Genomic DNA, 27,075 nt, shown 5'->3' on the forward strand with positions numbered 1-27,075 from the left:
GTGCTAGAAATATAAGAACTTTTTTTATAACTCTGAGTGAAAAGCTACACTGACATGCTACAGCCCAGTAAGAAGTCTCACAACACCAGGTTAAAGTCCAACAGGTTTATTTGGTAGCAAAAGCCACTAGCTTTCGGAGTGCTGCCCCTTCATCAGGTGCTACAGCCGAGCCCTCCTTGGTGCTTCACATGTTATTTCAGCACTTTGACTACCCCACATACACCGATAGGGGTTGGGAACAGACAAGTTGTCAACTTGCCGCCCCCACGCTGGGTGAGAAAGCAGCAGAGTCGCTATCTTAAAGGTGAGAAATAGGGGCCCCGGAGAGGGAAGGGGGTTCCCGGGTGTTCGCAAGGGGAAAATGGACAGTAGTTTCCATCTACAAAGCTGGGAAATCGAACATGCCACATGTGGAGTAAATAACACGAACACAACATTTAACAATCTATGTGTGTATTAAATTGCAATAGAGGGTAAACAGGGATGATAATATACAAATCCCCCTCCTCTCTCTCTCACACACACACAAATGTGAAATGTGGCAGGAGGGTAAGATCAGGGTTAGGTCTGAGTGCCACTCGGGTCCGTCCTTCCCCCGCGGTCAGAGGCAGCGAGGGGAGCAGAGGCCGGCGCTGTGTGAGTGTGTGAGCTGCACAGGCTGCTGCTCGGGCTCAGCCCGAACTCAGCATCGCCGGAGGCCGCACACTCGCTCCAACAATCACTGCCGTGCGCTCTTAGCCCCCCTCCTCCCACTCAACACCCCCTCTGCCACTCAACACCACCCCGTATCCCACTCATCCCTCACCCCTCAACACCCCTCACTCATTCCCCAAGCCCCCCCCACTCACTCCTCAACACCCTCCACTCTCCCCTCCACACCCCCATTCACCCCTCAACACCCCCACTCACCCCTCAACATCACCTCACTCACCCCCAATACCCCCCACTCACCCCTCAGCACCTCCCACACCCCCTCTGCCACTCAACACCACCCCGTATCCCACTCACCCCTCACACCCCCCCACTCACCCCTCAACACCCCACTCACCCCTCAACACCCCACTCACCCCTCAACACCCCCCACTCACCCCTCAACACCTCCCACTCACCCCTCAACACCCGCCACTCACCCCCCTACACACCCCACTCACCCCTCAACATCCCCCACACTCACCTCTCCACACCCCAACACCTCCCCACTCACCCCTCAACACCCCCCCACTCACCCATCAACACCCCCCCACTCACCCATCAACACCCCCACTCACCCCTCAACACCTCCCCACTCACCCCTCAACACCCCCCCACTCACCCCTCAACACCCCCACTCACCCCTCAGCACCTCCCACACCCCCACTGCCACTCAACACCAGCCCATCTCCCACTCACCCCGCAACACCCCCCACAACATGCCCCACTCCCCCGCAACACCCCCACTCCCTGCAACACCCCCACTCATCCCACAACACCCTCCCACTCACCCCGCAACACCCTCCCACTCACCCCCTCACCCCGCAACACCCCCCACTCACCCTGCAACATCCCCCCACTCACCCCGCAACACCCCACACTCACCCAACACCCCCCTCAACACCCCCCCACTTACCCCGCAACACCCTCCCCACTCACCCACAACACCCCCCCCATTCACCCCTCAACAGCCCCCACTCACCCCTCAACATCTTCTCTGCCACCGATGATCAACCTCAGGTCTCCCACGCTCAGCATTCTCACTCAATACCAACACCCCATCCCACCCACCCCTCAACACCTCCTCCCACCCACCCCCTCAACACCCCCTCCCACCCACCCCTCAACACCCCCTCCCACCCACCCCTCAACACCCCCTCCCTCCCACCCCGCAACACCCCCTCCCTCCCACCCCGCAACACCCCCTCCCTCCCACCCCGCAACACCCCCTCCCTCCCACCCCTCAACACCCCCTCCCTCCCACCCCTCAACACCCCCTCCCTCCCACCCCTCAACACCCCCTGTCACCCACCCCTCAACACCCCTCCCTCCCACCCCTCAACACCCCCTCCCTCCCACCCCTCAACACCCCCTCCCTCCCACCCCTCAACACCCCCTCCCACCCACCCCTCAACACCCCCTCCCACTCACCCCTCAACACCCCCTCCCACCCACCCCTCAACACCCCCTCCCTCCCACCCCTCAACACCCCCTGTCACCCACCCCTCCCTCCCACCCCTCAACACTCCCTGTCACCCACCCCTCAACACCCCCTTCCCACCCACCCCTCAACACCCCCTTCCCACCCACCCCTCAACACCCCGTCACCCACCCCTCAACATCCCCTCCCACCCACCCCTCAACACCCCCTGTCACCCACCCCTCAACACCCCCTTCCCACCCACCCCTCAACATCCCCTCCCACACACCCCTCCCCCACTCACCGCCCTCAACACCTCTCTCCCTCTCAGCACCAAAACCCCCTCCCTCCACCCTTAAACACCCCCTCCCCAACACCTCCCTCCCTCTCTGCTCTGACACCCCCTCCCCAACACCTCCCTCCCTCTCTGCTCTGACACCCCCTCCCCAACACCTCCCTCTCTGCTCTGACACCCCCTCCCCAACACCTCCCTCCCTCTCTGCACTGACACCCCCTCCCCAGCACCTCCCTCCCTCTCTGCGGAGCTGGGCAGCAGCTGAAGCCGCCAGCATCGACAAGTGTTTTCACCCAGTAACCCCCTCACTCACACACAGAGAGGCAGCAGCACAGTGACCGGCTGCTCGGCGGATCCAACCTCCCAAACAGCTAAATACCTCCGAGCAGTCGAGGCGCCATTTTCGCTGCCTGTTCCGGGGATCCGGGTGGGTGCTGTGGGTGGGGGTGAGTGAGTGTGGGTGGGTGGGTGGGGGGGGTGCCGCTGTTTCGCTGCTGCTGCTGCCGAGTTGACAGATCGGATCATGCCATTGGCACAGGCTGGCCAGCCCTGGGACTAGCTGAGATCCCCCAGCTTCCCGGCGCTGGATATGGGTTAGTAAGTAGCACATTGGCCATTTCTGCTGTTTGCTGTTGAATTTGGGTTATTTTTTGAGAGGCGGGGGGGGGGGGGATTTGATTTCTGACCGATTGCCTCAAAAAAAATAAGATGGAAATGAAGCAGTGGACGTGTTTGGCGAGGAGTTGATGTTGCAATTCGGTTGTTTAAAAAAAAAGAGTCCGTCTTGTGTCCTGTTTTTTTTTGGTCAGATTGGAGTGGAGCTGCAGAGCCTCTCGCATCGGATTCCAGCAGCTGCAGTTCTCAAAACCAACTCATTGTATCTTCAGCGCTTTTTCTCTCTCTCTCTAACCGAGGCAGCAAGAGCGTTTGGAGGTTGCAAAAAAAATCTATAGGCTTTCACCACAGGATTAGCTTTAAAAAAAAGAATTATTTTTATATATAAAAAAAAGAAGCCACTTCAACATGACAGATCTGGACATCTGAATTTTTGTTTTCTTTGGAAAGGTGGTTTTTTTGGGGGGGGGGGGTGGGGGAGAGGAGGTGTTTCTGGAGAGCGGATTGAGAAAGATACAAAATGAAGTGAATGCTACGATCGAGGTAAAGTGGATTGATTTGACAGGAGCCCTAAACGTGGCTGTTGGGACTGCTTCATAGCAAGCTACAACCTCCCCCCCCCCCCCCCCCTCCTTCCCACCCAATCTTTTCACAGGAATTTTCTTTTCCTAGGGAATATGACTGAGCTTTAACTTTTTTTTGGTCGTTTTGTTGTTACTGCTGCCTTAATAAATGTCGAGCGTGGTATTTTTCGCTGGCGTTTAGATCCAATGCGCCTATTATTTTAACTGGAACATTCACTGGATCTGGAGGGGTTTTTTTTACTAGGGAGGGTTTGGCTGCTTTTGGTAAAACTGGAACCCCCTCCTTTACTTGAATCATTTGGACAACTTTCATCAATTTTACTGCTTGGGGGGCTTTATTTGATTGATTTACACCGAATATGGAATTGCCAAGTCGGTGAGATTGGGTTGGGGTGATGTTTATAGTTAAGATCTACTTTCGTATCTATTTTTCTCTCTCTCTTGTTTCCAGATTTTTTTTTTGGTTTTTATTTGGGGGATCGGATTACTCTGGAGTAACGGAGGACATTGAAAAGTGCTGAATTCCTGCCCCCCCCCCCCCCCCCCTCCACCCCTCCACTCCATTCTTCCACAGCAGCCCTGTGACTCTCCCGGAGGGTGAGATGGAGCCCAGGCCGGCCGATGGGGCTTTCAGGTCGGCTGGCTGTGCTGCCAAGTCCGCAGTCTCTCCCGGAGCTTTGATGCAGTCGCCTGGGAGCCAGATGAACGGGGGCAGGCTGGAGCAGGAGGACGAGGAGACCGCTTGCGGGAGCCAGGACTCCAACTTCAACGCAGACAGCGATAAATCAATGCAGGGAGACGGCCTGGAGGAACACGAGTTTTCCATCAAGGAGGCGAACTTCACAGATGGCAGCCTGAAACTCAAGATCCAGACCACCAAACGGCCCAAGAAACCTCCCAAGAACCTGGAGAACTACATCTGCCCTCCGGAGATCAAGATCACCATCAAACAGCCAGGGGAGCAGAGGAACGGCAGGTCCAGTAAGAGTCACAAGGTGTCAAAAGAAGATGAAAAGAAAAAGGTAAGAAGCTCCCCTCCCGACTGTCCAACTTCCTTTTGTGTTTACACTCCACCCTGGCTTGTATTTTGATAGGCGATAAACATGTTTTTACAAGATGAGCGATACCCCGTGTTATGACTGCAGAGGGGAGTGGAAGAAGTCATGGGAATCAGGTGGCTAGAGACGTCTCTTATGTTTCCATGTAACCATTTAGATTGTAAATACGTGTTTGAGGCGACTGTATTTACAACCCACATACATCTTCATTAACTTTACAATGGCCTCTCTGGCTGTTGAGAATATTTACTCATTTCTGGGAAGTTGTAGGTCATTTTGACAGGCTTGTACTCACCCTAATCATGTGAATGTAGATTCGTAAAACTGTGTGAAATTTACACAAAACTGACTTCTGCACAGACATTATTGCCCCATTCAGTCAGTGGAATCAGTCGTAAAATTGGCCTGTTTTAAAACCAGTTAAGTATTTATTCTGAATTGGAACTGGAGCAGGGTTCTCTCTGCTTCCATGTTAATTTGTGGTGGAGTAAATGTTGATGTTGTTGAACCAGTCCATGGATATGGGGGCAGATTGGGTTCTGACATGACTTCCATCCCCCAGAGTAATAGTGTTTCACTTTACAATGTCATTAGACTCCTGTTAAATACTGGGCCCATACTTCTGGTTTGCAGCTTTCTGCCTTATTCATCATTTGCTTTTATGCTCTCCAGGCCTGAGAATGTTATGTTCTCAGTCAGAATTTGGCACCTTTCACAATTGGGGCATTGCCTCCCTAAATGCCGGTTTAGGATCTTTTGTGAAGTTAATATTGGCACTGAACTCACATTTGCAAGCTTGATTAATATGAATTTCACTTCTAGAGTTGAATTCTGAGTGCAATTACTACTGTATTGCATACTTTCACAAAACTTCATTTTTATAAAGCACAGCCTTGGTCTTTGTTGAGAATGTCTCTGTACTTTTGAATATATTGTGATTGCCCAGCAACACAAGATACTAACAAGGTGATATCAGTTATGTCAGACATCACTCTTCTAGTGTCTGCCTATCACTGCTCCGTTATCTGTGATCAAAGATGCCCAGCTGTGCCTATAGTGTAAACAGGCAAGCTCTGCTGATTATCTTGGTAATACCTGGAGTGAACCATACCGGAGTCATTCTGGAGTCTTTCTGTGAATTCACCTTTGAATTTTTGCCTGCTTCACTTGGGCACCACAGTATCATAGTACTGCAGGAACAAAACAAAACTTGATAGATTGCAGTATCAATCTGTGTGACTATTACCTGTAGTTTTGTCAAGATTTTCATTTGTTTGGATAGTTTTTCTCCATGTGATTAAGGAAACCCTGATTAATCATTATTGTCTTCTGTGATATGCAGAGTTAGATCTTAAAATCCAAGAGGACGCTGGGGAAATCAGAGTTGGAATAGCAATGTTTTTATAGACTGGAAGTGGTTTACTGTATTACTCAGTTTGCAAAGGATGAAAATAATACTGACCCTTCTTAAAGGGTCTTTTCTGTGGTTAAAATGCATTTGTGGTGGAGCACTTAAAAGTTATAGTTCCCAGCCGAGCTATATTGTATTGGTCCTTTTAGGATCTTGGCACAAGGGAATTGTGAAAATAGGAAGCCTCAAGCTATAGTCATAAATACATGAAGTATACATTTAATAGAGACCTTCCCCTTTAACTGTGAGTCCATGGCCTCCTACCCACCCCCTTCCTAATGCTGAATGTTTTACTGTCAAGATTGTGCCTTGGCTCACAGTGCAATGGAAGTAATTGGAACCAGTCTGTGCTGGTCAGGGCAGATTGTAAAAATCCAATGCTGTGGCATGTTGGGGAAATGGTATATAATTTACTCAGTTCTGTTTGAAGTCATTATAGAGGATTTCTAATACTTAAAAAATATTTCTAGCACGACAAGTACAATGGAGTAATGTTTGAAATAAAATATTGGATCCTTTTGACAAACTCCTTGCAACTTGTTAAAAATGATCCAGAGAATGCTCACAAGAATAGTTTTGAATTCCATTGTATCAGTTTCACGCATTTCATTAGCTTATAAAAAGTGAAACTTACTCGTAGTTAATTTATTTATCATGTTTCAAATTACCGTCCCTTGTATCTGGATGTTTGCGGTTATTAACCTATCCCTGCAGTGCTCAGAAATAAATACAACACAATTCCTAATTTTGGCCTGTTTGTTTGTAAGGCAGTTTATCAATGTTCCTTTAGGCCAGTGAAAAAATTGGGTGTTAAGGATCACAGTGGCTCCCTGTCATTATTCAGAAAATTGCTTCACATTGCTGAACATGATATTGGAAATTGGCTGACGAGCACTTACCGTTTGAGATTGGAACATTAAAATAGCATAGGCAGTTAAAATTTTGCTAAGAATGTCTAGAGTTATCATCATTTATGGCACAGAAGATGGCCATTTGGCCCAAAACGTCCATACCAACTCCCCATGGAAGAACCCAGTCATTCCAATTCCTCACACTACATCCCTGTAGCCCTGCAAGTTTATTTCCTTCAAGTGCCCACCCAATTTCCTTTTGAAATCATTGATTGTCTCTGTTTCCACCACCCTCATGAGCACTGAGTTCCTGGTCATTACCACCAGCTGTGTAAAAAAGCTCTTCTTCACACTCCTCCTGCATCTCTCACCTAAAACCTTAAATCTGTGTACCTTAGTCATTGTAATGTACCTAGGGATGGGGATGTTTTACTGCAATTGTATAGGGCATTGGTGAGGCCACACCTGGAGTACTGTGTGCAGTTCTGGTGTCCTTATCTGAGGAAGGATGTCCTTGCTACAGAGGGGGTACAGCAAAGGTTTACTAGGCTGATTTCTGGGATGGCAGGTCTGTCATATGAGGAGAGACTAAGTCGGTTAGGATTATATCCACTGAAGTTTAGAAAAGTGAGAGGGGATCTCATAGAAATGTATAAAATTCTAAGAGGGTTAGACAGGGTAGATTCAGAAAGAATGTTCCCATTGGTGGGGGAGTCCAGAACGAGAGGTCATATTTTGAGGATAAGGGGTAAACCTTTTAGAACTGAGTTGAGGAGAAATTTCTTCACCCAGAGGGTGGTGAATGTGTGGAATTCACTACCACAAAATGTAGTTGAGGCCAGAACGTTGTCTGATTTCAAAAAGAAATTAGATATAGCTCTTGGGGCTAAAGGGATCAAGGGATATGGAAGTAAGGGGGATTAGGATATTGAATTCGATGATCAGCCATGATCAAAATGAATGGCAGGACAGGCTCAAAAGGCTGAATCCTGCTTCTAGTTTCTATATTTCTACGTTTCTATGTTTACCATCAGCTAATGGGAAGAGTTTTTTCTTGTCTTATCCAAACCTGTCATAACTTTCAGTGTCCTAATCTTGTACACTTCATATCAGATCTTCCCTCAATCTTCTTTGTTCCAAGGAGAACAGCCCCAACTTCCCCAACCCAATCTTGTAGCTAAAAATCCTCCATCCCTCCAGCCATTCTGGTAAATCTCTTCTGCACCCTTTCAAAGACCTTCACATCTTTACTAAAGCGTGGTAACCAGAATTGAATGCAATACCCTATTGTGGCTGATCCAGCACATTATAAAGTTTCAGCATAACTTCCCTGCTTTTGTACAAAATGCTCCTATTTTTGAAGCCCAAGATCCCATATACTTTGTTAACCACTCTCAAAGTGACATTTTGGTAAAGAGGCATGTTCTTTCTTTGTCTGGGAATCAGTTAAAATATACTCCATGTAATAGGTACAACCGATGAGGAAGAGGGAGGTGAGGTGGATGTGTTTTTGTCTCTTCATTTCCTGTACTTCAGCACAGTGTTTGTTGTTCACACTCGCAATTGCAAAATTGCCTCTGTTACTTCTTGCTTCCCTCATTATTTCTATTTGGTTGCATTCCTGCTTCGTTGTAAAGTCGATGAGGAATTAAAAATGGGAATAACACACTTAGCACAAAGACTGAAGATAGGTGGGTCAATGGGAGGGAGAAATACATTCTCCAGATGCAAGAGTGCACAGAATGGCCTCTTCCTGGCAAACGTCTGAGGCTGAACCTCACTATTTGCAATTTTGGTGTCTTAGAACAAAGACAATTACAGCACAGGAACAGTCCCTTCGGCCCTCCAAGCCTGCACCAATCATGCTGCCTGACTGAACTAAAACTCCCTACCCTTGCAGGGACCATATCCCTCTATTCCCATCCTATTCATGTATTTGTCAAGATGCCCCTTAAAAGTCACTATCGTATCTGCTTCCACTACCTCCCTCGGCAGTGAATTCTAGGCACCCACCACCATCTATGTACAAAAACGTGCATCGTACATCTCCTTTAAACCTTGCCCCTTGCACCTTAAACCTATGCCCCCTAGTAATTGACTCTTCCACCCTGGAAGACTATCCACTCTGTCCATACCCCTCATAATATTGTAGACTTCTATCAGATCGCCCCTCAACCTCCATCGTTCCAGTGAGAACATACTAAGTTTCTCCAACCTCTCCTCATAGCTAATGCCCTCCATAGCAGGCAACGTCCTGGTAAATCTTTCTGTACCCTCTCCAAAGCCTCCACATCCTTCTGGTAGTGTAGCAACCAGAATTGAATACTATATTCCAAGTGCGGCCAAATTAATGGTCTATAAAGCTGCAACATGACTTGCCAATTTTTAAACTCAATGCTCCAGACGATGAAGGCAAGCATGCCATATGCCTTCTTGACTACCTTCTCCACTTGCGTTGCTACTTTCAGTGACCTGTACACCCAGATCCCTTTGCCTATCAATACCCTGAAGGGTTCTGCCATTTACTGTGTATTTCCCATCTGTATTAGTCCTTCCTTCATTACCTTAGTCTTATATGACTCTGAGATACGCTCTTTATCCATAGCTAGTCTAGCACCAGGACTGTCTAAGTCCACCTCTGTAACATTGTCTGTTCCCAACGCTGCCTCTGTTTCACTGTTATTGAAACCTTAATCCATGCCTCTTTGTTCACAAAATTACAGAATCTTTACAATTCAGAAATAGGCCATTTGGCCCATCGAGTCAGCATTAGCTTCCTGAAAGAGCATTCTACTTAGTTCGACTCTTCTGTCATATCCCCATAATCTTGCATCTCATTTCTCTCCAGAAAGCAATCTAATTATTTTGAATACCTTGATCGAACCTGCTTCCACCGCCCTCTTGGGAAGTTTGTTCCAGACTCCAACCACCCACTGGGTGAAAACAGTTTTCCTCTCATTACTTCTACTTCTTTTGCCGATTATTTTGAATCTACGCCCTCTAGTTCTTGGTGAACTTTTGAGAGGAAATGGTTTCACACTATTTATCCTGTCTGTACCCTTTGGGGTCTTGAACACCTCTCACCTCTGCTAAATGTTCTCTCAGCCTTCTTTTCTCCAAGGAAAACTGTCCCACTTTCTCCAATCTATCCTCATAGCTACAGTTCTTTATCCCTGGAATTATTCTTGTGAATCCCCTCTACTTTCTCCAATAACTTCACGTCCTTCCTTAAGTATGGTGCCCAGAATTGGTCCTGTACTTCAGATGAGGTTTAGCTAGTGTTTTACGTAAGTTGACTCTGGATTTAACTTTTGTAATGCTGTTTGTGACAGCTTCACATCTTCCATTTTTGATAAATTTGAACTAATCAAAAACTCAGCTCTCTTGCACCAAACCTCTTTCAGCCATCGTTCCCATGTTCACTGACTTACATTGGCTCCAGGCCCGGAAGTGTGTCCAATTAAAAATTCTTACCTTTGCTTTTAAATATATCCATGGTCTCTCCTCTCCCTATCTCCGTAATGTCCTCTAACTCTACAACCTCCAAAATCTCAGTGTTCCTCCAATTCTGACCTCTTGTGCATGCCCCAATTTTAATTGCTCTAATATTGGCAGTTGTGGCTTAATTTGCTTACGTGACAAGCTCTGGAATTCCTTCCTGAAACCTCTCTGCCCCTTTACCTCTCTCATCTCCTTTAAGGTGCTTCTTAAAACCTACCTCTTTGACCTATCCTAATCTAACCTTACGTTGCTTGGTGTCAAACTTTGTTTGATAAAATTCCTGTGAAGCATTCAAAAGATGTTTGAAGGGGCCAAACAATTGCATGTTGTTGTTATATGTGGAGTATTAGACCTGTGTTTTAAATAAACTTGTACACTTTGTGTTGGTTAGATTGTTAATGTCACTTTGATTTGGCAGTATGACATTGGGGTGCACTTGTTAAGTCACACTATCGGCATGAAATTTTTATGCAATCCTTCTGACTTTTAATGCTTCTGCCCAAGGCTAACTCCATTGTGATTGTGATCAACTTACTGGCAAAAATGAAAATTAGATTGTGGAGACCTCCACGAATTTTATACATCTTTGAATGAGTAGCAGTGGGTCATCTTTGATGATATTTGTCCTCAGAGGTCATTTATTAGAAGGCGGCACAGTGGTTAGCACTGCTGCCTCACAGCAGGAGGAACCCGGGTTCAATTCTGGCCTTGGGTGACTGTCTATGTGGAATTTGTACGTTCTCCCTGTGTCTCCGTGGGTTTCCTCCGGGTGCTTCGATTTCTTCCCACACTCCAAAGATGTGTAGGTTAATTTGATTGACCATGTTAAGTTGCCCCTAAGTGTCCCAAGATGTGTAGGTTAGAGGGATTAGTGGGGTAGATACATAGAGTAACTGGGATAGGGCCTGCATAAGATGCTCTGTTGGGTAGTTGGTGCAGGCGCGATGGGCCGAATGGCCTCCTTCTGCACTGTAGGGATCCTATGATTCTGTGATTCTAAGAAAATGCAGAGATTAGTCAAAATTCACCTGCCTTAAATCCATCCCGCCTGGATTAGCAGATGCTTGTTCACGACCTTTTGACCTGGCAGACCTATTCTGACAGGCTAACCTGCACTGAACGTGGACAAGCATTATACCGTAAGATTGGCAGCAGTTACATATTCAATGGAGCTTCTTTTAGATTTTGTTTTCTGACCAAACATTGATTGAGATGAAACCTTTTGTTAGGATGGATACCTGAGTCAGTTGGGAATTTTTTTTTTCCCCCCAGTTCCAAGTATTTTAGCATCCCCCCCCCCACCTCACAAAACAGACATGACCTGTGTCTGGAGAGGTGACTACATTGAAGGTTCTGTCATTGCCTCCTGCTGAGCTGTTCATATTCCAGATGCTGCAGCTTGGAATGACTTCTCTTCCTTTCTCTCTTTCTCTTGTGAAATAAGAATTTGTCATGAGGACACGATTTCTTAGCTGTTTGAGTATCCTTATGCTATTAAGATTGTAATTTGGATAAAGTTAACCTGCTTCCGTTAACTCATTTCAATATGGAATTAAAGAAAACAGTTAATAGGTCATCAGCAAGGGATTAGGCTTGGGTTTGACTGCACCAATTTCTACAGTATTTCAGGAAAATATTTTTTGCAATAGTCTTTCCTTCCATCATTTTCTTTTCACATGGTTTCTCCTTTACCCGACCATCGTATTCTCCTCAACCACTATTAAAGCAATTCCATTGGCCAAAATTGGCTTTGGAGGGTGTAACTGGATCATTTTATAATTTATCATAGGAGAGTGTGGCAGTATTAAGTTGTTTGTATTTGCTCAGGTAGCTTCACCTCCAATTGTCTTTCCTCCTTTCAGATGTTCCTTAAAGCCGACACCATTGACCAAGCTTTTGGTCATCTGTATCTCCTTATCTCCGTGAAGCCAGATTTGTTTGATAGCTATGTTATGATGTGCCTTGGAACGTTTTACGATTTAAAATATGCTGTATCAATGCAAATTGTTGCTATTGTTGACTATTGGGGCGGCACAATGGTTAACACTGCTGCCTCACAGCACCAGGGACCCGGGTTCGATTCCCGGCTTGGGCCACTGTCGTGTGTGGAGCTTGCACATTCTCCTGCATAGGTTTCCTCTGGGGGTGCTCCCACAGTCCAAAGATGTGCAAGTTATGGTAAATTTTCCCTCAGTGTACCCGAACAGATGCCAGAGTGTAGTGACTAGGGGACTTTCACAGTAACTTCATTGCAGTGTGAATGTAAGCCTACTTGTGAATAATAAAGAAACTTTTACTTTTCATATCTGAAGCTGCAGTCTAGTTGCGCAATCGCTGGAGTTTTGGACAACCTTTAAAAGCTGGACTTTTCAAGAAATCTAAGGATTGTCATTGTTATTTTTGGATTCGCTGTCCATAAATGTATGACGACAAATTAAAAAGTTATTTGCTGGAAGGAAGAAGCCACCTTGTATATATCAAAGAGAAATGCATTTCTTATTTGTAAATACCGGTACTGGATGTTGTGTAGAAATCCACACTATTTTGTATACTTTGCAATGACTGGATGATAAATAACCAAGGTGAACGGTCATGTAGGAGAGGGGAAGAAAAGTTTGTCCAATTTGGGCGGTCCTGTTCATGTCAGCCAGTTTGCTAGATGGAGCTATTGGGTGACATTGAGACACTGCTACCAGAGCTATTATTGCTTTTCAAAAGGAATATGTGACTTGTAAAATTCAACAAGGGAGAAGAACCTTCTATTAGGTTGTGATTGTGAAGCTAGGAAGAAAACTGCAAAATGGCAGGAACTAAGAAGGGAGAGTACAATTATAAAAGCACTCCCAACATTACAGATATGTGGAGATAAGGCAAATTGAATTTGTTAATTCTTTTTTAATGCTTTTCATGTGCTCTTGATGGAACAATTCAAGTGTGTCTGTGTGAAGATGTAGTGTTAGTATGAGTTGACAGGATTCTGGATTAGCTCTTTGGCAAAAGTGATTGCATAAATTCAAAGAATTGCTGTTGCTACTGTAATCTGTTGCATGTAAACACAACTGAACCGTTAATATGCTATCGACCTCTGATCCCAGACATGTAACTAACTCAGCTACACGTCACTGTGAGTAAACACTGTTCTGACCAATTGCTGCCCATTGATTTGGGAGATTGCAAACAATACTTACTTGGCAACTATCCTTTTATTAAAAGGCTTTATGTGTTTACACAAAGACTATTTATTGGTCATAAATGTTTACTGTTTTCCCAGTGATCTGTTGTAGGTCAGCTATCTAATTCTCTTGGTGCGTTCCTAACCGACATCTCACACTTATGCGATTGCTACAGAACTGTTGACTTCTGTTGACATTATGACATTGAACATTGGCCCATGGAAAACCTTAATGTACCTTTTCCTGAATGGAATCAGCAGTTTCCAAAGAATACTGAATAACATTTTACAAAGAGCTGCTATGAACAGTTGGAAAGAATGCAAAATTTAGATTGTTGTGTTCAACAGCAATGCAAGAAATCATGGAGTTTAAAAAAATCATTTATAGGATTTGATTGTGGCTAGCTGGGCAGCCTTTATTTCCCATCCCCAGTTGTCCCTAAGAAGGTGATGGTGAGCTACCTTCTTGAACCACTGCAGTCCCTGAGGGGTAGGTACATCCACAGTGATGTTAGGGAGGGAGTTCCAGGATTTTGACCCAGTGACAGTGAAGGAATGGTGATATATTTCCAAGGCAGGATGCTGAGTTGCTTGAGGAACCTTCAGGTTGTGGTGTTTCCAGGTATCTGTTGCCTCTCTCCTTCCAGTTGGTAGTGGTCATGTGTTTGGAAGGTGCTGCCTAAGGAGCCTTGGTGAGCTCCTGCAGTGCATCTCGCTGCTACTGTTCATTGGTGGTGGGGGAACTGAATGTTTGTGGAAGGGTAGCAATCAAGCGGGCTGTTTTATCATGGATGGTGCCAAGCATCTTTAGTATTGTTGGAACTGCACTCATCCACACAAGTGACGAATATTCCATCACACTCCTGACTTGTGCCCTGTAGATGGTTTTGGGGAGTTGGGGGCGGGGGAGTTAGTCACCACAGGATTCCCGGCCCCTGGCCTGCTCTTTTAGCCACAGTATTTATATGGTTTGTCCAGTTCAGTTTCTGGTCAATGGTAGCCCTCATTGCTAAAAAGCCCCATTTCTGGAAACAGATGCAAGGAAAGGAAGTCATGACTTTTGCTTTGCTAAGTATTAATGTTCAGTTCTGTTCCGAACAATTTATAGCACTCAGAACATTCAGCAAGTATTTTGCTTTCATTAGATTGAGTGTTCAATTACTGTATTGGGTTTTCTTTGGCCTTCAGCAAAATGAGTATTTTATAAGAAGGTGACCTGCTTCACAGCATTAAAGGATTGAAGTACTCTGGTCCTTTAAAGAGACAAAGAATAAGTGATTCTAAATGATGCAGTGTAAGCCTTTGGAACTGTCACAATTTAGTGGGGAAAATTTAGACTGCTGGCAAAATTGTTTTATACATCTTCAGAATTCAGGAGAAATAGCGAAACGTGTGCATCACACTTTTTCTTGGCTTATTCAAGATGTATATTTTAAAATAGTACTGAATATTTGTCAGTGCATGAGAGAAATATTAGGAAGGTATTTTGGCAAACCTGTATGGAATATTGGAAAGTCTAGTGACCAAATCGCTCTTCAAATTCTGAAGAGTGCTGTGAACATATTTGTAAAATTTTATTATTGAAAGATGTGTGCATAATATTACTGGGCAAAGGCCTGCTTCTGGTGTGGAACTTTACGCCTGGGGATCAGTGGTCAATATGCCCAGTTCACAGCACTCTTCATACACAATATGTTCACAACACTCTTCAGAAGTTAAAAAGCGATTTGGCCACTCGACTTTCCAATATTTCATACAGGTTTGCCAAAATATCTTCCCAATATTTCTCTCATGCACTGACAAATATTCAGTTCATGGCACTCCTGATTTCATGGCCATCAATTTTAACAACTGAAATATTGAGGAAGATGTGAACCAGCAACCCTAATCTCTGGTCCATGTTGCTGTTGATCAAAACTGCAAACTGTGACCTTCACTTTGAGAAACGTGCCCTTCTATTTCTTTATAATGCATTTATTTGGAACACATTCTTACAAGAAAGCGATGGTGCGAAGGGTTTTTTGTCTATTAGTGGGATGAGGGCGTGGTGGCAAGGCCACCATTTATTGCTCTTGAGAAGATCCATCTTCTTGAATCACTGCTGTCCTTGTAGTGAAGGTATTCTCACAGTGCTGTTAGGAAGAGAGGCCAAAATTTTAACTCGGTGACAATGAAGGAACAGCAATATATTTGCAAGTTGGGATGGCGTGCTACATGGAGGGGAACTTTCAGGTGCTGATGTTCCCAATAACCTGCTGCTCTTGTTCTCCGAGGTGGGAGAAGTCATGGGCCAGGTATTGTTGAAGTAGCCTTTGCAAGCTGTTGCAGCCTATGTTGCATACCCTGCTGCCACTGTATGCTGGTGGTGGAGTGAGTGAATGATTCTGGTGCTAGGTGAGGTGCCGATCCAGCATGCTGCTTTGTCTTGGATAATGCCAAGCTTCATGAGTGTTGTTGGAGCAGTATTCATCCAGGCAAGTGGAGAACGATCTGTTAGATTGAGGCAGTGTCAGTGCATCATTGCACATCGCACAGGCAACACCTGGTAGGTGTTGGAAAGGATTTGGGAAATCAGAAAGTGAGTCACTCTCCCCGCAATACACAGCCAGTGACCAGTTTTTTGTAATTACAGTGTTTATGAGGTTGGTCCAGTTAAGCTTCTGATCAGTGGTGACCTCCGCAAGAAGTTGGTGGTGGAGGATTCAAAGATGGGGTGATGAAATTTATTGTGAAGGGGAGATGGTTAGATTCTCTCTTGTTGGAGATGGTCACTGCCTGGCACAGATATTACTTCCCAGTTATCAGCCCAAGCCTCAATATTGCCCAGATCTTGCTGCAAGCGGGCATGGATGCTTCACTATCTGAGGACCTGCAAATCATACTGAATTCTGTGCAATCATTAGCAAACATTTCTTTCCTTATGTTGGAGGAAAGGTCATTGATGAAGCAGCTGAAGATGGTTGAACCTTGGACACTACTCTGAGGGACGTCTGCAGTGATAGCCCACTTTCTAAGACTGAATTAAATAAGTGACGTCAAGGTGCAAAAGTGGATAAAGTTGACTGTTCACGTTATTGACAGTTCTTTTGCTTGGATTTGAAGGTCATTGTTTCTGACTCTCTTACATCCATTTTATATTATGCACCTCTTCCAATGGAAATATTTTGTGATTGTGTCCCTTCTTCCTACTGTGAGAAATACAGGGGAGAATTAGTCCAATGAAAATATGTGAATTAGTACCATTTGTGCAGTGGCAACTTTGTTTTTCTAGTTTAGAACTTCTCGGTTGTGTCTGGACATATCCAAAAGCAAGGTGTAAGGTGGCTATCAAGAGATATGGGCCAAACGAGGGCAATTGGGACTAGCTTATTTGTTTGAAAAAAGGGCAGCATGGACAAGTTGGACTGAAGGGCCTGTTTGCATGCTGTAAACCTCTATGACTCCATGACTCTAAGGTGGCAGACCTAATATAAGAGGCAGCTCTTAATCATTTTGTTTGATAACGTCACCTTTGCTGTTGGAGCCACGCAACAATATCTTTTCTGAAGGAGCTTCATAATGCTTCTTATGACAGTTGGTACAAAACTCATTTATTACACAGGAACTCCTGGACAATTATTCCCCCTTTCACCCTGTCCCACTTGTATGGTTTAGCTATCGACCCATTGGAAAATTCAACTTGTCAGAAACTAGTTTGCCTCAGATATGGACGACTGAATTTTACGAGCAGAAATGTTTGGAGAATTTACTTCAGTCCTTGTCAGAGGGTTCAAAATTAGTTTCTGTACTGACTGATCCAGGAACAGTAACACAGATCAACGTAATGTGTTGGTTTCCAGGTCATTGCCCTAGCTGTTGTAATCTCAAAAAATAGTGCAAATGTTTTCACTGTCATTCCCTGGCTTATTAACTTTCCATTTCCCTACACCTTCTCATTTGCCCTGCCAGCTGCCATATCGCTCCAGTCAGATTCTTATGATTTAAATTTGCATGCTCTTATGTAAAATAATAAGAAAGAAGTGGTTTTCCACCCGGCTCCTGTGTATGTGTCAACTGGTCCATCATGTCACTCAGGGATATTTTGCATTCTTAAAGATGGGTGGCATGATGCAAAAGCATAAAGTTCAGACAACTTAGGGAATTTAAAAGACCATAAAACATTACACATCAAGGATTCAGAATTTGAAGAGCTTTGGCGGATAATATTTTCTGTTTCCAAGTTTTGTTCCTTCTCTTTACTGGAACTATGGAGTTCCCTTGATCAACTCAGTGACTCACAACTGTAGTGTTTATCATTACATACACAGACATTAGTTCCTGTTGCATAATACCAAATTATTGAACGTGAAGATAATAACGTGAGGGTTGAAAATTGCTGCTGCTCAGTATTTCTTTTTGCTCCCTGGATGTGGGCAGCGCTCCGGCATTTATTGCCCAATCCTACTGGCCCTTGATAAGGTTTTGGTGAGCTGCTTTTTTGAACCGCTGCAGTCCATGTGGTGAAGTACTCCCATAACGTTGTTAGGTCGGAAGTCCCAGGATTTTTGATCTAGCAGTAACAAAGGAAAATAGTCTTCTTTGTCCTGGATGGTGTTGAGCTTCTTGACTATTATTGGAGCTGCATTCACCCAAGCAAGTTGATAGTGTTCATCACACTCCTGACTTTTCTTTATTCATTTGTGGGACATGGGTGCCACTGGCTGGCCAGAATTTATTGCACTTCCCGAGTCGCCCTTGAACTGAGTGGCTTGCTCGGCCATTTCAGAGGGCAGTTGAAAGTCAAGCACATTGCTGTGGCTCTGGAGACTCATGTAGGCCAAACCAGGTAAGGACGGCAGATTTCCTTCTCTAAAGAACATTAGTGAACCAGGTGATTTTTTCCGACAATCGACAATGGTTTCATGGTCATCAGAGATTCAGCTCATCTCCTGCCGAAACCCTCATCCGTACCTTCCTTCCCTCTAGACTCAGATACATTTCTGGACACATTCTGTAGTGCTGGCAGGTTCAATTGAAGCATTTAAGAGGCCATTAGATAATTACCTGAATAGAAATAATGTGCATGGCTATGGGGAAAAGGCAGGAGAATGACACCAAGTCATGATGCTTGTTGGAGCGTCAGCATAGACATATTAGGCCAAATGGCCTCCTTCTGCATCTTAACAATACTGTGACAGTATCAACCTTAAAGACAAATCATATAATTGTGCAAAAATGGGTAAAGTCTGAGGATTACACAGAATATAACAAAACAGCAAAGAATGACTAAAAGATTAATAAGGAGGAAAACATTAGACTATGAAAGAACGCTAGCTAAAAATAAAAAGACAGATAGTAAGCGATAATACCACTATGCCATCGCCTCCCCTGCCTTGTAGATGATGGACAGGCTATATGGTGTCAGGAGATTAATCATATTCCGCAGACTTCCCAGTCTCTGACCTGTTCTTGTAGCCACAGTTTTTATATGGTTGGTCCCTTTCAGTTTCTGGACAACGGTGACCCTCCCCAGGATTTTGTTGGTGGGGAATTTAGCAATGGTAGTGCTGTTAGTTGGTGGAGGTAGTTCGACTCCCTCTTGTTGGAGGTGGCCGTTGCCTGGCACTTGGGTGATGTGAATGTCACTTGCCACTTTGCAGACAGAATTTTATAGAAGTTTGCTACGTGTGGGGTACCTAATGTTTCAGTATCTGAGGAGTTGCAAATGGAAATGAGCACTGTGCAATCATCAGCAAACATCCTCACTCCTGATCTTATGATTGAGGGAAGGACATTGATGAAGCAGCTGAAGATGGATCGTTGTCCTGAAGAAATCCTGCAGGAATGTCCTGAGATTGAGATTATTGGTATTCAACAATAATCTTTTGTGATCATTATGTGGGCAATAATTGGCCACTTGAGGGAATCAATTGGGACATGGGTGAGCATCCCCTGCAGTTGGTAAAAGTATGGCAGTGCTGGGCAAGGCAGCAGTGGACATGTGGCCAATGACACTCCACCCTATTTTACAGGCCTATCACCTGTGTTCCTGCTCGTGGGTGGCCAGTAAAACCCAGCCCCAATTTTCGAATCCTTTCTAGCTATATGCTGGAGGCTGCAGAAATGTAGTGAAAAGGATAGCCTGAGCAACCTTGGTGATGGGCAAAATATTAGAAAAATATTGAGGTAGTATGAATCATCATTTGGAAAGGCATTTAAAAGGGATTGCCCATTGATTTTTTTTTGTTATGCATACATTTAAGAGTTTAACTTAATTGAATTTCTAAGAAAATAATCAAAAGATTGATGAGGACAGTGCATTTGATGTATTCTATCGGTTTTAGCAAGACTTTTGACAAGGTCCTCATGGCAGTGTGGGGAGCCAATTAAAAGCTCATGGGATCCAACGGGAAGTGGCAAGATGGATTAAAAAATACTTGAGTGGAAGGAAGCAAAGGACTATGGTTGATGTTTTTTTTTGTGACTCGAAGGCAGGTTCTATTGGGACATTGGTCCCTTGTTTTTCCTGGTATATATCAATGATTTAATCACAAATGTAGGGGGCATGATTAAGAAGTTTGTAAAGGTGGGACAAAATTAACCATGTGATCGAGAGTGAGGAAGAAAGTTCTAGACTGGAGGATTACATCAATGGACTGGTCAGCGGCAGAAGAGTGGTAATAGAACTTAATCTGGTAATGTGTGAGGTAATGCGTTAGGTGAAGACAAACAAGGCAATAAATGATAGGAGAAATGTAAAGGAACTGAGGAACATTGGTGGGCCTGTCCACAAATCTCTGAAGGTAGCAGGACAGGCAGATAAGGTGGTTAAGAAAGGCCTATGGGATATTTTTCTTTATTGGCCAACACCTAGAGTATAAGAGCAGGGACGTTATGCTAGAACCATGTAAAACACTAGTTAGACTGCAGCTAGAATGCTGCTGATGATTCTGATCAATGCAGTTAGGAAGGCAAATGGTATGTTGGTCTTGATTGTAAGATGACTTGGGTACAGAAGTAACAATGACTTGCTTCAATTGTATAAAACCTTGGTTAGACTGCGTGATTGAGAAGTTTGTAAAGGTGTACAAAATTAACCATGGGGTTGAGAGCGAGGAAGAAAATTAGAATCATAGAATCCTACAGTGCAGAAGGAGACCATTTGGCCCATCAAGCCAGCACCAACTGCAATCCCACCCAGGCGCTATCTCCATAACCCATAACATAACTCCATAACATTTACCCTAGCTAGCCCCCCTGACACTAAGTGGCAATTTAGCACAGCCAATCCACCTAACCTGCACATCTTTCAGACTGTGGGAGGAAACCAGAGCATCGGGAGGAAACCCACGCAGACATGGGGAGAATGTGCAAACTCCACACACTGGAGAGTGACCCAACCAGGAATTGAACCCGGGTCCCTGGCGCTGTGAGGCAGCAGTGCTAATCACTGTCCCACCGTGCCGCCCCAAAAGCAACAGATTTGAAACGATCATTTGACTGTTGTTTAAAAATCCCCAAGATTTATTGACTTAATTTAAATTCCACCACTTGGCATGGGGGGGATTTGAACCCACACCCCAGAGCAATGGCCTGATTACAAGTCCAGTAACATTACCACTCTGCCACCATCTCCCAGTTCTAGACTGGAATATTATATCAATGATATAGGAGGATGAGGAGAGATTTAATTGCAGGTAGAAAGTTACAAAATACAGAGGGGCCTAGACAGTTTTAGGAAGGACCTCTTTCTGTTTGCAAAGAGTTCAATAACCAGTGAAAGTCTTTGGCAGAAGGATGAGAATGGAAGTTGAGGAAAACGTTTTTATCTTGAGAGTGGTGGGGTCCACAACTCACTGCGTGAAAGGTGATATCGACAGAAACTCATTACGTTTGCAAAACAATTAGATTTGCACTCTAGTTGTTGTAACCTCCAGAGTTATGGACCAAGACCTGGAAGCTGGGATTAGTCCGGTTGGCATAGACACCATGGATTGCATGCCTCCTCAGTGCTGGAAATTTTTTGAATGTTTTTATACTCTGTGGCTGGGATTTCCTGGTCCTGCCTTCGCCGAGACCAGAAATTGCTGCCTAAATTTAATGGCGTGTTGTTGGGTAACCAAATTTTCCATCCTGTCCGTGACAGGCCCCGCCCTCTGGAACACAAGTCTTCAGCAGTTGAGCCAAGATGTTGTCACAGCCTCCAGTCTGTGCTACATTCACTGAGCCATTTGCTCAGCAATTTCTTAATATCGCTTTGATTGAATTGAATTGGCTGAAGACAAGTTTTTGTATTGGTGAGATCCTCAGGACAAGACTGAGCTGGATCATCTACTTGGTACTTCCGGCTGAAGATGGTTGCTAATACTTCAGCCTCGTTTTTTGCATTAAAATCATTGAGGATTGTGATGTTCTTGGAGTACCCTTCTCCCATTTAATTGTCCACCACCATGCACAACTGTATATGGAAGGATTGCAGAACTCTAATTTGACCTGTTGCTTGTAGGGTTGCTTAGCTCTCCATAATGTGCTGCTTCCATGTTTAGCATGCACCTATGTAGTCTTATGATAATTTGCTGCCCACGCACTAATTTGACTGGGATGGGCAGGTGGGTGGTAATGAGCAGCCTGTTTTTTTTTTGTGGCCTAGGTGAAGAAAGCTAGTTTGTAAGTAGTTGGGAAGGTGGGGTGGGTGGATACTGGCACTGCTAAGGCCGCTAGAGCTGCCAGTAGCCCTCCAGGACAGGTGGAGCTTCCAGCCCACTGAGGGACAGAAGTGTCGCTGTGAGCTAGTTCAGGCCGTCCCCAGCATGTTATGGCTGTGGGGCAGGCTTCTTTCTGGCATCCCAATTGATTTCCCGTTCGGGAGTCTGCTCCCACCGCCTCCTCCACCACCCCCCCCCCTACGGCCAATGGGTGGGAAACCATAGTCAAGTTTGCTGGCAATTTTTTGATATACATTTCCTTTGGGCAAGATGCCATGTTGTAGGTGAGGACTGTTTGATGAATTTGGAATTTCTCTCTGAGCTTGTGTGCTTCCATTTTTCCAATACTCGATGCAGTATATTGTGAGAGAGCACATTTTTTAATGGTTTTGCTTGTTGAGTATTTTGACAGCAGTCACAAAACAGAAAACATGGATCAGAGGGACGAATCACGAATTTGTTTTGTTCTGATAACCGTTTCATTGTTGACTAATTGGAGACTGAGTGGACGGAGTCTTCAACAATTAAGTGTATTTTGGTGATTGCCCCTTTAAAGGCACCACATGGGGAGGCAATGGCCTAGTGGTATTATTGCGAGACTATTAATGCAAAAATCAGCTAATATTTTAGGGGCTGGGGTTCGAATCCCAGCAGATGGTGGAATTTGAATTCAATAAAAAAAATCTGGAATTAAGAATCCACTGATGACCATGAAACTATCGTCGATTGTCAGAAAACCCGTCTGGTTCACTAATGTCCTTTAGGGAAAGAAATTTGCCATCCTTACCTGGTCTGGCCTACATGTGACTCCAGAGCCACAGCAATGTGGTTGACTCTCAACTGCCCTCGGGCAACTAAGGATGGGCAATAAATGCTGGCCAGCCAGCGACGCCCATGTTCCATGAATAAATACAAAAAAAAAGAGGGTCACCTGGCTTGGGGATAAATTGGGACTGAGAATGGGTGATCACCACAGGGGGTGGAGTCCTTTCTGTGGCAGAAGACAGCCTGAAGACATATAGAAGACATGTAGAGATTGGTGCAGCCGACGGGTTGCTCTTGAGCCTCTCTACAGTTTTTCTTATTAATAAATATCTTCTGTGTTTGTGATGAAGTCTATTAAGTGTGCATCATCTTGTACAAATCCAGTTTTCTTCCTCATTTATGTTCCCGCTTTATTCTCACAGCTGTGTTTTTAACATGGCTTTGCTACCGTCTTAATTTTCTGCTATGAACTTATTAATGAGAATAATGTGAAGGCAAGTGCGATCTCCTAGACTGAAATGTGTTAAATTATTCATAAGTCTCATGAACAGCAGGCCTAATAAGCAGTTTTGCATTCAGATTCTTTAAGTAGTTCAGGATTACACTGCAAGTGTTGTTGACATATCCTGTATCGCAAATGTCAAAATTAGATATTAAAAACGCAATCACCTACATCAGTGACATTTTGCCTTTCACACAAGGTCCTGTGCAGGCATATCCACATGTTAATACTGTAGTCTTTATGTTTGAACTGATGTAGCCCCCTACAGCCTCCTCCCTCATGCAAAATAATAGAATTATCCAAAGTCTCGGCCTGTTTCTTAATTTGATAGTATTCTTTTTATGACTGAAGTTAAATGTTTGCCGTATTGTCTGCAGTTGTCCCAAGCACTGCACAGCAAAATCATTGGGTGGGATTTACCATGCCCCTGCGGCGTGTTTCATGGCAGCGGAGGTAACCCGCATTGGCCAGAGGTGGGATCATATGGTATCATCACTGTCACCTATGTGCCTGATGTTGATTCTACTGATCTCCACATCTGCCAGCTCTGGCTACATTTCATGGTGTCTAAACTTTGTGTATGGACTCCAAGATATGTCCACGTATGTCCCACCAAGACAAAAACTTTCATCCATATAGACTGGATAGTTTCACTTTTCTAACGTAGCCCACTCTGCCCCAGTTATCCCTAATCTAACCCTTTATCACCCCGAGCTGCAACATCTCTCTGGCTGCCTACCACTACCCACCATCCTTCACAAATTATAACTCATTCAAACTGGTGAAAACTGTGTGGAACTCGCTGCCCCATAGCGCGATGGAGTCTGAATCATTGAATGGTTTCAAGAAAGAGATAGAAATATTTCTAATAAAAAAGGGATAAGGGGATGTGGAGAACAGGTGGGGAGGTGGATTTGAGACCAAGAAGAGATCGGCCATGATCTGATTGAATGGCGGAGCAGCCTCGAAGGGCTGAATTTATGGTGAACGGGCGGGTAAGTGGAACTGAATCCACAAAAAGATCAGCCATGATCTTATTGAATGGCGGAGCAGGCTCGAGAGGCCAGATGGCCTACTCCCACTCCTAGTTCTTATGTTCTTATTATGAATTTGCCTATTTCGGCTTCTAATTCCTATGTCCCTATCGAACGGCATCTTTATCTTCACAAAGTTCCCTACTCTCATTACATCTTTCCTTGGTAAATCTCACTGGATTCCATGTCCCAGTGAATTGACTTCAAGATCATAGTGATTATATTCTTCTGTGGTGTTACTGCTTAATGTTCTCCATCAACCATTTGTCCTCATGTACACCCTCTGCTCCTTCAGCACTGAATTATTGCTTATTCAAGCTTAGTGGTAGAACTCCCACTCCACTCACATTCTGGGTTCACAGGACTTGACACTTTAATACTGGTAAAGAGTGCTGCGTTATCAAAAGTGGCATCCTTCAGATTAGACCAAGGGCAAAATTTTCCCAAAAAATGGTGTCAGGTTCTGAAAGAATCAAAGCATCCCCACAGTGCAGAAAAAAGCCATTTGGCCCATCGAGTCTGCATCGACTGTCCAAAAGAGCATCTTACCCAGGCCCATTCCCCTCATCCCATCCCCATAACACCATGCATGTACCATGGCCAATTTAGCATGGCCAATCTACTAAGTTGCATACCTTTGGACTGCGGGTGGAAATCCGTGCAGACACAGGGATAACGTGCAAATTCCACACAGACAGTCAACCAAGGCTGGAATTGAACCCGGGTCCCTGGCACTGTGAGGCAGCAGTGCTAACCACTGTGCGATCGTGCCACTCACAATACCACTGAGATTTGAACTCAGGACCTCCTCTTTACTAGGTTCTTTAACCAACTATTACTTTTTTTATTCATTTGTGGGACATGGGCATCGCTGGCTGGCCAGCATTTATTGCCCATTCTTAGATGCCCTTGTTCAGAGGCAGTTGAGAATCAACCACATTGCTGTGGCTCTGCAGTCACATATAGGCCAGACCAGGTAAGGATGGCAGATTTCCTTCCCTAAAGGACATCAGTGAACCAGATGGGTTTTTCTGACAATCGACAATGGTTTCATGGTCATCAGTAGATTCTTAATTCCAGATATTTTTTGTTGAATTCAAATTCCACCATCTGCCGTGGCGGGATTCGAACCCCGGTCCCTAGAACATTAGCTGAGTTTCTGGGTAAACAGTCTAGCGATAATACCACTAGGCCATCACCTCCCCAACTAAGCCAAGGTGCTGACATGAGAAAAGTACGCTTTCTTTCCTCATCTTCTGATACGTGTCAAAAAATAAGCTGGGGGTCGTGTTTTGCGCCTTCATTCCTGAGAGGCCGGGTCTAAAGACGCTGGCAAGGATGGCTTCACAGAGATTGGGCACCCGGATCCCCCCGCAATGCTGGCAACTCCCATTCTATCCCATTATCGCCACGCCCCCCCCCCTCCACATATGGGGTTCCCTAGAGGCCCCACCCTTAGCAGTACCAAAGTGCCAAGGGCAGTGCCTAGCCATTTTCCTCATCACCCAGGGATTATACTCACCTCCAAGCCCCCAGTATGATTCACGCTGGCTTATGGGAATTGGGCATTGCTGGCTGGCCAGCATTTATTGCTAGTTGCCTGAGGGCAGTTGAGAGTCAACCACATTGCTGTGGCTCTGGAGTCACATTTGGCCAGACCAGGTAAGGACCGCAGATTTCCTTTCCTAAAGGACATTAGTGAACCAGATGGGTTTTTCCGATAATTGACAATGATTTCATGGTCATCAGTTCTTTTTAAAGAATCGTGGGTCAAGGCCTCTCAGAGGAGTTGTGAATCCTAATCTGCACGAGGGGACCTTCAGAAGGCAAGCTCAAAGGAGTCTTTTAAACAGTCCACCTCTGCAACCAGCAGCCCTTGTGGCTACCTTCAAACTTCTTCCCGGGTCAGCTGGCCTGTCTGCAGCTTGCAACCCCCGGCTGTGAAGACCTCACCTTTGTGGACACTTTCTGCCGAGGTGGCTGGGCTGAGCCAAGAGCTTTCCCAACTCCTGCTCCCTTGAGAATGAAAATCCAAGTCAACGTTTCAGGGTTCTGATGAAAATTCTCTCCGTAGATGCTACCTGACCTGCTGAGTAGTTTTTTGTTCGCGTTTTCAGTTTTATTTCAGATTTTCAATGTCCACAGTTGACTACTTTGACACACACTATAGTATTAATAGAATGCAGGAATGAGAAAAGGCTATTCAAGGCATCCAGCTGTTACCATCTATAATGTATAATAACTCCTGTCCCAAACCCACATCACTCTCCTGTTGAGTCAGGAATATTATCTCCTGTTGATTGTTCGCCCCATGTTTGCAATTTTTGATTGAACTAGTTGCTCTTTGAGTTTAGGTGGTACTTTATTCCGCTTGTAATTTCAATTCCATGTGCCTTATTTACTCTTTCTCTGTGTACTCACTTCTTCTGAGAAAGCATTTTATTTCATGATTTCCCCCACTCAGTTATGTAAAAGTGTGGTTATTTATTATGT

At 44.9% G+C, this 27,075-nt stretch overlaps 1 protein-coding gene across 4 annotated transcripts in view; it reads left to right on the plus strand.

Annotated features, from left to right (window-relative positions):
- The first annotated feature begins 2,603 nt into the window (after positions 1 to 2,603).
- Positions 2,604 to 27,075, plus strand: part of setbp1 (SET binding protein 1) — a 328,180-nt gene continuing 303,708 nt past the window's right edge. Inside the window, exons 1-2 of one of the 4 annotated variants that reach the window (XM_078222155.1) lie at positions 2,604 to 3,002; positions 4,056 to 4,626. In XM_078222155.1, the coding sequence (XP_078078281.1) occupies positions 4,207 to 4,626 (420 nt within the window). In that variant the 5' untranslated portion in view covers positions 2,604 to 3,002; positions 4,056 to 4,206. Of the gene's footprint in view, positions 3,003 to 3,024; positions 4,627 to 27,075 lie in introns of those variants that run through there. The other 3 variants (XM_078222166.1, XM_078222176.1, XM_078222187.1) reach the window with 3 other exon arrangements.

This window comes from Mustelus asterias, chromosome 1 (assembly GCF_964213995.1).
Source record: "Mustelus asterias chromosome 1, sMusAst1.hap1.1, whole genome shotgun sequence".
Classification (NCBI taxonomy): Eukaryota; Metazoa; Chordata; class Chondrichthyes; order Carcharhiniformes; family Triakidae; genus Mustelus; species Mustelus asterias.